The sequence below is a fragment of the Telopea speciosissima genome, chromosome 6 (assembly GCF_018873765.1).
Source record: "Telopea speciosissima isolate NSW1024214 ecotype Mountain lineage chromosome 6, Tspe_v1, whole genome shotgun sequence".
Lineage (NCBI taxonomy): Eukaryota > Viridiplantae > Streptophyta > Magnoliopsida > Proteales > Proteaceae > Telopea > Telopea speciosissima.
Genome location: NC_057921.1, coordinates 27,994,387 through 28,007,707, shown reverse-complemented (window position 1 = coordinate 28,007,707; position 13,321 = coordinate 27,994,387). Strand labels below are relative to the sequence as shown.

Sequence of the window (13,321 nt, the reverse complement as noted above, 5' to 3'; positions counted from 1 at the left end):
AATGGTTGAATGGATCAGTTTTGAGTTTGATTTGGGTTCTTTTGACAGTCTTCTTCCTACTCTTTAATCTTTTGTTTCACCATGTTTTTGCCTTAGTTCTTCCTACTCTTTATTTTTTTTCTGGTTCAATAATGCTCTTTTCTGCTATTTGCATTACCATGGGTTGGACCGAGTTGATACAACTCTTTGTTCCCAAGCCCAAAAGACCTGAAACTGTGGGAGATCATTCCCCTCCTAAAAAAGATTCAAACCCATGATTTTGTGATGCTTTTCCCAGTCCAATTGTGTGCGTTTGATTGGATCTATATGTTCAAACATAAAAAGATCAAATAAGGACTCAGATATTAGCAACTTATCATAATCAAAGCAATTCCATATGCAGTTTCCAAATAAAAGGAATTAATTGGATCTCATAGCTAAGCTTTATGCCTAAAATAAGGGATGCACTAGAGTCTTTGAAATACAGATCTCATAGGTTCTGTAGTGATCATCTTTTGTAAAATCAAAGGTACTCTTCTCCAGCCAGACATCTTAAGGGGTATCTTCTTTGCATTGGAAAAATACAAGATATTTTTCAAAGAACTTCAAAAAAAACAGAAAGAAATACACTTGAAAGGGAAGCAGAGATAGAGTCTAACCAAATATGAAGTGATCGAGGCTTGCATTTGGCAAGAATTCATACATCAGGAGCTTTTTTTCTCCTTTTAAGCTGAAGCCAAGGAGTCGTACAAGATTCCTGTGCTGCAACTTGGCCACTAACACCACCTCATTCTTAAATTCTAGTTCACCTTGTCCAGAATCTCTAGATAGCCTATTCACAGCAACTTCTTGTCCATTCAAAAGCTTACCCTGTATACTATTTGTGTTAGAGGATCCTCTCAAAAGAGTGGACTTGTATAGACTGATTTAAAACCACCTTTAAGAATTCAGAATGCAACTTTAAACTGTATATGTTAAGATTTTGTTGCATGCTTGTATCATAGTAATGGATCATTAGCTTGTAGACAGCACCGAAGCCACCTTGTCCAAGCTTATTCATATCAGAGAAGTTGTCTGTGGCAGCTCTTATTGTATTAAAGTCAAATTGCAAGGATTGTGCCACATTGATATCAGCCACACCTTAACAACCAACCCCGAAAAAAAAATAAAAATCAACCAATACTTCCCAAATAGAAACGCTTTGATGAAAACATGTAGACAATTTTGTATAGTGAGCATAGCTGGCCAAAGCTTTCTTTCTTTGGATTCAAACTAGTTCTCTAGGGAGTTCTGCAATATGTTTCACCCAAGAGATTTTCCAAGGGAAATTAATGTTTGCCTAATAATTTGTTTTTCCCTACACAGCTCCTCTTGATTCCTTGCACAATCAAAAGAATATAATGAAATCAATCCATTATAAATGTTTTAATTTCCTACATACAAAATTTCGTATACATTGACACCTAAATAAAATATAAAAGATAGAGAAAGATTTAAAGTACGTTTGCTCACCATCAATTTCACTCTTTGGCTTCCTCATACAAAACCATATAAATAGGGTAGAAACAAGAATAACTGCTGTTATTGCCATGACGACAATAATAATGACAATAGTCGACGAATTTTTTCCTTTCCCTGTAAAAACCAAAATCTTTCTTTTAATGTGTGATCCAATTGATTGGTTTTAAAAGGATTAATAGCAAATGATGCATGAATACACATAAAAAATAGACAGTCTTGAAGTTAAATGGTGTGTTTGAGGGGAGGGGGGTCAATCTTGTTTCTAATAGAAAAAAATTAGAAGTAAAAAATAAAATGAAACTTCAATTAGTATTAACTAGAGCTCCTAAAAGCATAACATACCCTGTGTTACTATACTGTTTGCTGGTGGAGGCGAGGAAAGAGGAGGAGGAGTTGAAGAAGGTGATGGAGGTGTTGGAGCAGCTATTGATTCATAGAAAGGATCATTGAGCTCAAACCTCAAATTACAGTTGGGCATGAGAACTCTCCCACATTGCTTTGCATTGCAACAATTTGGGATATGAGCAACAGCTTCAACTAAGCATCTATTGCAGTCATTCTGAGATATATCAGGAGTACACTGAATTAACCCATGAGTCTTCTCAAAGCTGTTTGTATAATTCACAGCCCCAGCTGCAAACATTCGAGTGGAAGAACCAAAGACAGCTTGGTTCACAAGGTCATTCATTAAATTTGCCAAAGTCTGATTAAATTGAACTGGGTTTGACACATTATTGACATTCCACAAATACCAAGTTGGATTTTCTTGCATAGTTGAGAAGATGAACTGATCGGAGTACCTTAACATGCATAAATCATACCATACTATTGCACCTGTTTGATTGGGACAACGTTGTGTGATATCTTTACTTGCTATGTTAACACAATTTTGACAATCTTGGGAAGTAATATCACCTCTGCACAGTAAGAGACCATAGACTGTGTTGGAATTCTGGGTATTTGTTGTGTTGTAAAATCCAGTACTGCTGATAGCATTAGAGGATAGAGAAGATAGAAGATGGTTGAAATTGTATGATCTGTGTTAGATTTGTTTTTTTGGACCTCCGGTTCATCTTTCTCTGTGTATTTCAGTATTTGTGTGCATGTGTATGTAAATGCATTTATTTCCTTGATTTTCATTGAATCTAAAATCGCTAGGCATTTGGGTATTCTCAGCATTTTCTGATTGAAGCATGATTCTTGTCTCTATGTAAGCAATTCCAGGGTTTCAGTAGGAAGTAATGCTACTTTTTAATGCTTACTTCTCCCTGAGACAAGCTTTAATTATCCAGTTAAGAACATCTAGGAAAGTTGCACAATTCAAGGCTTTGAGTGTGGGCTTGAGTGTGAAGATCTGTGAAGAGGTTTTATTTATACAAGCCAGTGAAGGATGGTTGATTGGATTGTTTATCTGTCCCCATAATTTTTTGTTTACTTTGTTATTGGTACTTGTGCATACCTCTTGTCACCTTCAGTCTTACTAATTAGTTTATATTGCTATTTGATGGTTTTGTGTAGGATGGAGATGGTGTTCAGGTCTTGGAATTTCACTTTTGGGCTTGGTTTCCTCACTGGGAGTATAACTTTGGTGGCTTCAGAGATCCATGAACTAATATTATTTTCTTTGCTAATTGGGTTATGAATTTTGTATAGAAGGGGGTCTCTTTGTGGTCTTTTTGCAGTATCGGAACCTTAGTACTATGGATTTTGTGTAGGAGGGGATCTTTTATCTTTTTGCAGTATTGGAACCTTAGAACTATGGATTCTGTGTAGGAGGGGATCTCGTCTTTTTGCAGTATCGAAACCTTAGTACTTTAGACTCTGTTTTTATTTTATGTTTAATGGATATTTTACATAGTTCAATATATCTTGGCATTAGTAAAATCATTATTTTGTGGGATTTATGTGTTCTATATGAAACAAGTGGTCGAAAAGATTAATATGGATGAATGCATTATATATGAAATAGGTGGCAGAATGAATCTATTATATTTGAAACAGGTTAGTCGAATAGATACAGAAGCTGTTCTTAAATTTAAAAAAAAAAAAATAGCACCTATAGCGGCGTTTTTAAAAACGTCGGCAAAAACAAAAAGCGAGGCCTCATTTACCGGCGTTTATTAACAAATGCCTCAATATTAAGAAGTTGTTGCCTACAGCGGCGCTTTTATAAACGTGGTTTTAGTGTACTTGTCCCGGCATTTGCTACAAACGTCGCAACAATTAGAAATTCAGTGCCTACCTCGACACTTTTAAAAACGTCGTTGTAGGACATTTTCCATGACGTTTATTAGAAAACGCCGCGGTAAAGGCACATACACAGTCACTCTCAAAAAATGCCGTTGTACAAAAATGGTGGTACCTTCGCCGACGTTTCTATGGCACAAAGTATAAACGCCTTTGTATGATACAGCGGTATTTTTGGGATCTATAGCTACATAAGCCCTCTATTTCTAGAAAAGTAACTTTCTAATTCTAACTTGTGCTTCCTTTTCTTTGTAGATATCTTCTCCAAGCGATGAGATCAAGGCATCTTTGACCTTTCAACCTTCCATAGATGAGATAATATCTTTTAAAAGAAATCTATCCAAGGTGGAATTTCAAAAATGCCCTTGAAAAGTTGGAGGAAAGAGAGAGAGTGATGACTAGGATGTCCATTCAACAAATGATAAAATTTCCAATGTGTCCTCTAAAAATCGTGGGGCATTAAATGCAGCCCATAAAAATCGTGGACACCTTGTGGGCCTTCAAAACTATGGAATCTAGTGGCAGTGTGGGTCCCTCCATGTGGGTGGCTGTCCTTCTCTCTTTTCAAGAGTGCAAAATTGCCAAAACGGCCCTGTACTTGCAGTAGATCAACACCATTGCTTGGAAATATCTTCTATAATATCAAAAATGTCCTTGGGTAGTGGTAGAATGTCTATGGGCTTGCACTACAGCTCCTTTCTGACCCAGTATCCTTTCTTGGACTGAAAAGAATAATCAACTGTATGGAGGCTTAAACGGATGCGTACTTGCATTTCGTCATGTCCATCTTGCTCCAAATTTAATCCTCTTTACAGCCATGGAAAGAAAAATGATAACTTTACGTGTAAATTGGGACATGCAGCTCCCGATAGTCTAGAATAGCCCAAAATAACCCAAAACCTGAAAAACACAAGAAAACACCAAAGTAACTCTATCCAATGTGATAAAATGTATACTTTATGCCCCAAGATTTCACATATAAATATGCTCATCAGATTCCCCCACACTTGAACGTTACTTGTCCTCAAGTAAAGCAAAAAGAAAAACTAACCTAGAATGCAAAAAATCCTAACTCACTTTAGTAGGAATCACGGTTGCACTAAGGATGTGCAACAAGCCTTTAAACCCCTAGGTTACCCTAGTGGACGAGTTGTGTCTCATGGGTGTTTGCAGTGAATATACACCTAAAATTCCATAAATAAAAAAAATGATGTAAATTTTTTCTCATGGCATAAGTAAGATAGGGCACACAATCTCAAAGAAATACTCAACTAAAGATTAAGGAGCCAAAGATTCCCCCACACTTGAATTTTATCACCCCACATCAATTCAAGTAACAAGCATATATCAAGATTAAGGGATCTCCTCTTATCTTCTAAACACTACTCACCTTCAAGTAAATCACTCATAGCATCGATGGAACCAAAAGACTTAGGCATTAAGTATTTTTTACCATACTTTCTTTTCAGGCATTAAGGCATAAGTTTTTTTTTTTTCTTTCTCAACCATAAACTCTATTCTACTCCACTACTGTTCTCTGAATGACATGATGGAGCATACACCAGACACCCAAATACTTGGTAGCTTTGCTTTTTGCATATATCTAATAAGATTTTGAGACATTGATGCAAGAGTTTTTTTTTTTTTTTTTTTTTTTTTTTTTGAGTTTCTTTCCAAGGAATTTCGATTAAGTCACCCTACTTCATGAGGCGTAATGCTCTGGCTAGTCCCAAGGAATTCCACTTTCCTTTCTGTTTCTATCGTTTTTTTTTTTTTTCATTCACTTTCATGCCTTGCCTTGCCATAAACAAATTGGTCTCAACTACTAGCCAAAAGATCAAAGGGTCCATAAACACATAGAGGAAATCTAACCATCCAATGAAGTAGCACTCATATTTTCAGACTCAATCCCCATCACCGGATACAAACCAACTACCGTCCTTGAAAATGGATTTTTTATTATTTCGCATGCTAGGACACCTAATTCCCTCTTTCTGTAGTTTCGCAATCAAAGAGACTTATGCACAAAACCAAACTATCACCACAATCAAAATTCACAAAATTCATAAATAAAGTCCAACACACCCCCCCATACTTAATTTATGCAATGTCCTCAATGCATGCAGAAAAGAAAGAATAAGGACAAAGGAGGGTAAATATACCAGGAGGTTAGTCTTCAAGGTAAAGAGGCTCATGGAGATCCATGGCCTCTTCTACAAGTGAAGTGGACATCTCAATGTATGGCTTCAATCTTTAGCCATTGACCTTGAAAGTAGCACCTGTACTAGGATTGGCAACCTTAACAGTCCCATAAGGATAAACTTTTTGAACAATATAGGGGCCATCCCATCTAGAACGTAGCTTATCTGGAAAGATGTACAAACGAGAATTGTACAACAAAACTTTTTGGCCTACTTAAAAATTTTTTCTCAAAATGTGCCTATCATGGAAAGCCTTGGTTTTTGTCTTGTAAATCCAGGCATTCTCATATGCCTCATTCCTAAGCTCTTCCAACTCAGATAGTTGAAGTTTTCTATGGGTACCTGCAGTGGGTAGGTCAAAGTTGAGCTTCTTGATAGCCCAAAAGGCCTTATGCTCAAGCTCAACAGGTAAGTGATATGCCTTTTCATACACCAGATGGAACGGAGATTGATAAAGATCGATCTTAAAGGCTGTCTCCCGTGAATAGAAAAATCATCCATAAACACCTCTAGGAAGTGCTCTACCATATCAAAAAAGATACTCATCATGCACCTTTGGAATGTAGTAGGGGCATTGCAAAGCCCAAAAGGCATACGCCGGTAAGCAAAAGTTCCATAAGGGCATGTGAAAGTGGTCTTATGTTGGTCCTCTAAAGCAATAGGGATTTGATTGTAGCCTGCATAACCATCAAGAAAATAATAGTATTCATGGCCAGCTAGTCTCTCTAACATCTGATCAATAAAAGGCAAGGGGAAGTGGTCCTTCCAAGTTGCCGCATTCAATTTCCTATAGTCAATGCACACTCTCCATCCCGTTTGGATACGGGTTGGAATCAATTCATTATTGACATTCTCAACTATAGTGACTCCTCCTTTCTTAGGCACAACCTGCACAGGACTCACCCATTAGCTATCAAAAATAGGATAAATTATTCATGGTCCAAGTACTTTAGGATCTCTTTCTTGATTGCCTCTCTTCATCACTGAATTAGCTCTCCTTTAGGGTTCCCTAGAAGGTTTGAAACTCTGCATCAGATGAATATGATGTTGAACAATGGAGGGGCTAATACCTTTGATGTCAGATATGGTCCAACCTAAGGCTTCCTTATGGTCCTTTAGAAACTTGATCAACTCCTCTTCCTGTATAGAAGTCAAATCAGAAGCAATAATAACAGGAAGAGTGTGATCTTGTCCTAGGAAGGCATACTTGAGGTTGGAGGGCCTTCAACTCTAATGTGGGGGACTCAATAATAGAGGGTTTGAGAATGAAGATGGATAGGGGTCCAAGGGCTCCAATGGTGGTTGGATGCTCCAAACCTCAGATAAGGTGGTATCATCAACACTCTTCAATTCCTGCATACATTCCTGAAACCCCGAATCAAAATCAATCTCAAAGAAAGTGTCAACATCATCAGAAAATCCCTGTAACATATGTACCTTTTCATCCATATCAGGCTGCTTGCCCAACCTAAACACATTAAAGTCAACAGAAGTATTGCCAAAAGATAACTTCATGAGACCATTCTTGCTATTGATTAAAGCATTACTGGTAGCTAGGAATGGCCTACCCAAGATGATAGGGATTTGGTCCTTGAAGTTGATAGTAGGTTGGGTATCTAAAACAATAAAATCCATAAGAAAAATAAATTCTCCAACGTTCAACAGAATATCCTCAATCATTCCCTTAGGAACTTTAATCGACCGATCCGCAAGTTGAAGAGTAATTTTGGTCGATTTCAACTCTCCCAATCCCAACTGTTGGTAGACATGAAAGGGTAAGAGGTTCACACTTGCACTAAGGTCCAATATGGCATGATCAATAGTAGTACTACCTATAGTGCAAGAGATGGTGGGGCTTCCAGGATCCTTATGCTTGGCTGCTACTGGCTGTGAGATGAGAGAACTAATGTTAGTAGTTAAAAATGCCTTTTTGGATACATTGGTGGTCCACTTTTGGGTACATAAGTCTTTGAGGACTTTAGCATAGGTGGGGATCTAGGCAATGGCATCCAACAAAGGGATATTCACCTGAACCTGTTTAAAAACATCCAAAATTTTCTCCACAAAAGGAGACTTCTTGCTAACCAGCCTATTTGGGAAAGAGGCAGGTGGGGTATAAACTCTTTCAGGGGTGGTCCTCTTCTCTTTCTCAACAGAATCATCTTTGGTTTCCTCAACCAAATCATTTGAAATCACTTCAGGTTCATCAGATGAACCAGGAACCGTAGGCACTTCAATGGCCTCATCAGAAGGGAAAGAATCAATAGGAGTAGAAGATGGTAAAGACTGAGGTGTACTAGCCTGTTGATACTCACGATCACTCCTTAAAGTATATACAACATTAACCTGGCTGGAGGGCCCTTGAAGTTGTTGGCCTTGCACCGGGTTAAGTGGGGGGAGCTTGGGTATCTTGCTGAATATGAACCTGATGCCTAGAATTTGGCTCAGGTTGGCTAGGTAATTGCCCTGTTTCCCTCTCATGCAAAATTATGACAATCTGGGTGAGTTGCTTCTCTATAAGGGCAATCCTTTTCTCCATCTCACCATTTCTTGGTGCTTCTCCTATATTGGTAAACCTTAGGGGTTGCTGATAAGGTGCAAGGAGAGGAGGCCTAGCAGAATTCACAGAAGGTCCTAGATGAGGACGAGGGAGAAAGGGGTTAGGAGACATCCTTGATTTTGTGATGCAAAGTTGGGCCTTTGGACACCAAGCTGGCCTTGATAGTTAAAGTTGGATGAGACTGCTTGGTTTCCTTGATTCCAAGAGAAATTGGGGTGATTTCTCCATCCTGGATTATAAGTATTGCTATATGGGTTATTTTGGTAGAGAGCACTTACATTCTCAGTGTTATAATTGCCCACTAAGGTGTTGGGGCATTCCTCCAAAATATGTCCAGGTATTTGGCACCAACTGCATATTGACACATGGTTAACCTGATTAACCGGTATAGACTCTTTAAGAACTATGGACTCCAACCTTTTTATGAGGCTGTCAAGTTTAGCTTCTTTTGCTATCATACCCTTAATAAGATACCCCTTAGTGGTTCTTTCAACCTCTTGGGAAGATTTTCACTCCCTAGTCTTATCAGCCAAGTTGGTTAAGAATGTCCATGCATCATTCTCCTTAGAAAAAGAAGTAAAGTCTGCTGGACACATAGACTCTATAAGTTGCTTGGTCTGATAATCAATACCCTCATAAATAATTTGGCATAGCTGCCACAAGTCGAAACCATGGTGAGGGCATTCTAAGAGGAGGTCCTTGAATCTTTCCATGAATTTAGAAAAGGACTCATGTGATTTCTGCCTGAACTGGAGTATGTCACTCTTGAGTTTATTAGTCTTGTAAAGAGGAAAAATTTTTCTCAAGAAGGCAATGGTAAACTGATCCCATGTGATAATGGAATTAGTAGGCAGTCCATAGAGCCACTTCTTGGCCTGGTCTTTCAGGGCAAAGGGTATAAACCTAAGCCTAACTGCATCATCAGTCAAATTCTGGACCTTAATTAGAACACAGACCTCCTCAAATTCCCTAAGGAAGAGATATGCATCCTCATTAGCCATCCTATGGAAATGGGGTAGCATGTTGATGAAGTTGGTCTTGAGTTCATAGTTATTCCCTGTAACAACAGGCAGACTGATGCATGAGGGCTGTACAGCTCTGGTAGGGTAGAACCTATCCTTAAGAGTCTTGGGTTGTTGGTCACCCATGGTCAAAGGTGGGGTCAAAGGTGGTAGAGAAGGTGGTCTTCTAATAAGACAATTACTTGAATCACGAATCCACACCTTAGCCACCTAAACAGATATGAGGTCTCCTTCAGAAAAATTAAAGAAAAATAAAAGACTTAAAAAAAAATACTAAAAATAAGAGGGAGCCCAAGGTAGATAGTGCATCTATCCCTCAAAAATCGAAACAATGATTCAAAAGCTGCAAGGATGCCATATAGGTTGACAGCAAGGAAACCTGTATAGTCTTCTATAGCCACCTACGGGCAACTCCAATGTGGATTCTGATGTAGAGTGGAGGTCTACTATATGTTTATGTTTCCAACGCTCTCACTATGTCACTTTTCTGTTATCAAGAGTGGTCACCTCCAAAGATAAGTCACATGCCAATCCACCCAACTAAGTCAAGATGTAGAGTCATAGGTAACTTAATCCTATGAGGGACACCAAAAGATGGAGGGTTGAAGCATATAAATGACTTTAGATTGGGCACACACTATTTGAAACAGAAGAGAAACAAGAAGAGGTTTTCAAAAACTGATTTTTTTTTTTTCAGAAAAAAAAGAGAAGAGAATAAACTAAAACACTTTGAACTACTTAAAAATCAAAAAAATAAAATGGACAATAATGTCCCCGGCAACGGCGCCAAAAACTTGTTTGAGTTAAAATAAAACCGCAAGTGTACGGGTCAATCGTAGCTACGGGTCGAACACGAGAAGATATATGCCACTCTATTTAATTAACTTAAAAGTAATGCAAAGTGAATCAATTTAAAGTGTTAAATTAAGCTAATTAAACTAACAGAAATTAATGCATCCTAACTCACAAGCATCTAACAAAATTACTCATCTAAGGGATTAAGTTGGCGTCCTAACACATGAGCATCTAACCTATCAATCTAACACAAATTGGAAGGGATAAAAGAAACCTATCAAACTAATGCAAATTGAAAGTAATAAAAATGCAGCCACACATCCACATCCACATAAACAAAATAACCACAGAAACAAAATAACCACATAAAAAAAATAATTAAAGAAATAGAGGGAGAAGAAGAAGAAGAAGAGAGAGAGAATGAGATAGAGGAGAGGGAGAATGAGTTTAAGAGTTTAGATAGTAAAACCTGGATGTGCTTGCATGAATGTAATTGAAGAGCTTGAATACTTGAATAAACTTACCATGGCTTCCTCTTCTAAATCTCCAAGTCTTGTCATCAACATAGGAACTTAGACTAGGAAGTTTGAAACTAAACTAGAATTATTACAACCATATTGAAGACATGAATTGAAATTAAAGCATAAACTAGACCTATTACAACCATTAAATAAAAATCAAAAAGTAAACTAGAACTTAGAAAAGCCAAAAATCACAAATTAGAAGGAGAAGAAGAGAAAAAATTTCACTAAGTGAATGAACAATCTTTGCAAGAGAAGTAGGGGGTATTTATAAGGGGAAGGGGAGAAGAAGAGAGGAGAGAGAACAGAGAAGAGGTAGGAGAAATATTCCCTTCTCCTTCCTTCTTTACATTCCATGAATCCCAAGAAAAAAGATAAAAAAAAGAAACTAAGAGAGATAAGAATCCTAGCTACATAAGCCTTCTATTTCTAGAAAAGTAACTTTCTAATTCTAACTTGTGCTTCCTTTTCTTTGTAGATATCTTCTCCAAGCAATGAGATCAAGGCATCTTTGACCTTTCAACCTTCTATAGATGAGAGAATATCTTTCAAAAGAAATCTATCCAAGGTGGAATTCCAAAAATGCCCTTAAAAAGTTGGAGGAGAGAGAGAGAGTGATGACTAGGATAGTGATGACTAGGATGTCCATTCAACAAATGATAAAATCCCCAATGCATCCTCTAAAAATTATGGGGCATTAAATGCAGCCCATAAAAATCTTGGACACCTTGTGGGCCTTCAAAACTATGGAATCTAGTGGCAGTATAGGTCCCTCCATGTGGGTAGCAGTCCTTCTCTCTCTTCAAGAATGCAAAATTATCAAAACGGCCTTGTACTTGTAGTAGATCTCCACCATTGCTTGGAAATATCTTCTATAATATCAAAAATGTCCTTGGGCAATGGTAGAATGACTATGGGCTTGCACTACAACTCCTTTCTGACCCATTATCATTTCTTGGACTGAAAAGAATAATCAACTGTATGGAGGCCTAAATGGATGCATACTTGCGTTCCGTCACGTCCATCTTGCTCCAAATTTAATCCTCTTTACAGCCATAGAAAGAAAAATGATAACTTTATGTGTAAATTGGGACATGCAGATCCCGATAGTCCAGAATGGCCCAAAATAGCCCAAAACCTGAAAAGCACAAGAAAGCACCAAAGTAATTCTGTCCAATGTGGTAAAATGTATGCTTTATGCCCTAAGATTTCATACATAAATGTGTGCTCATCAAATGCGTAGATATGAAGTTAAACAAAATATAAGCAGGCAATTCATAAACATACAACATACCTGTCAACATACAATACTTCAATCATAACATGCAACACTCTTAAACAACTTAACATAACATATATCATGTAGGAGTAGAAAGTAAAATCCACATGGTGATGCATAGGGAGTACCTGCTACCACTGATGGGGAGGCCTCAACATCCTTGGTAGTCATGGAATAGACTCAACTTGAAGCTTTATGCCTTTGGTTTTCAGCACTATTCTTCTTACCTTGATCCTCCTACAACTCCTGCTTTTGTTAACCATCCTTACTCTCGTAGTTCTTGGTTTGATGCCCAAGCTTCCCGTATCTCTAAAGCATGCAGAGGTCCCCAAAAGACACTCACCTCTGTTGTTCTTACCACACTTAGGGAAATTAGTTTGGAGTCCTTTGACCCTTAGACCCTTTTTCTTTGACCCTTAGGCTATTTTCCCTTGAAATTATTGGGCTAAAATTTCTTCTTTTGGACTTCATCTTCAGGTTGGGTGCTATCCTTCTCAACAGAATCATAGTTCTAAGCCTTCTACACTGCCTTTGTATATGTATCCAGTTGGAAAGTGGCTACTGCCTTACTGATCTCAGGCCATGGACCTTGCTCAAAATGTTTGGCCCCAAGCTCATTAATGCCTACCATATGGGGAGGAAATCTGGATAACTCTTCAAACTTCCTTTCATAATTGATAACTGATTGGGTGCCTTGGGAAAGCTGTACGAACTCCATCATCTTCTTATGACTCACACAAGGAGGAACGTACTTGGTGTCAAAGGTCACCTTAAATTCATCCCATGTAATGGCCTTACCATCAACCCCTAGGATAGATCATGTCATCTGCCACCACTAGTTAGCTTCACCTTGAAGCATGAAAATGGCACATGTCACCTTCTATACATTGGTGCACATAACAATCTTGAAAATATTCTTCATCTCCCAAATCCAATGCTTGCAGTGGATGGATCCGTAATAACACCCTTGAAAGGTATAGGGTGCAGCTTTCTTGAAGTCTTTTAGCACTAATATGTTCGGGGTAGTTGGGGCTTGCTGATGGCCACTACTACTGCCAGGCAAAATACTAGTAGCTCTCGTTAATTGTTGTGACTCAAGTGGGGAGCATTCTCTAGCACCTTTGCCTCTAGTAGAGGCACTGGAGGCTGACTCCTACTTCTTCTTTTTGGTGCCATAACCTAGCCATCAAAACAAG

At 38.2% G+C, this 13,321-nt stretch overlaps 1 protein-coding gene and 1 non-coding gene across 2 annotated transcripts; one reads left to right on the top strand and one right to left on the bottom strand.

Moving 5' to 3' along the window:
- Positions 1 to 633: 633 nt before the first annotated feature.
- Positions 634 to 2,384, bottom strand: LOC122665588 (cysteine-rich receptor-like protein kinase 10). Its single transcript, XM_043861742.1, has 4 exons — positions 1,843 to 2,384; positions 1,492 to 1,614; positions 917 to 1,119; positions 634 to 849 (listed from the first exon to the last, which is right to left on the bottom strand). Exons 1-4 carry the CDS (start codon positions 2,306 to 2,308, stop codon positions 634 to 636), a joined length of 1,008 nt encoding a protein of 335 aa, XP_043717677.1. The 5' UTR covers positions 2,309 to 2,384.
- A 6,790-nt stretch (positions 2,385 to 9,174) lies between these two features.
- Positions 9,175 to 9,281, top strand: LOC122666368. Its single transcript, XR_006333561.1, has one exon. It is a non-coding gene; the product is annotated as a small nucleolar RNA R71 (small nucleolar RNA).
- Positions 9,282 to 13,321: the final 4,040 nt, after the last annotated feature.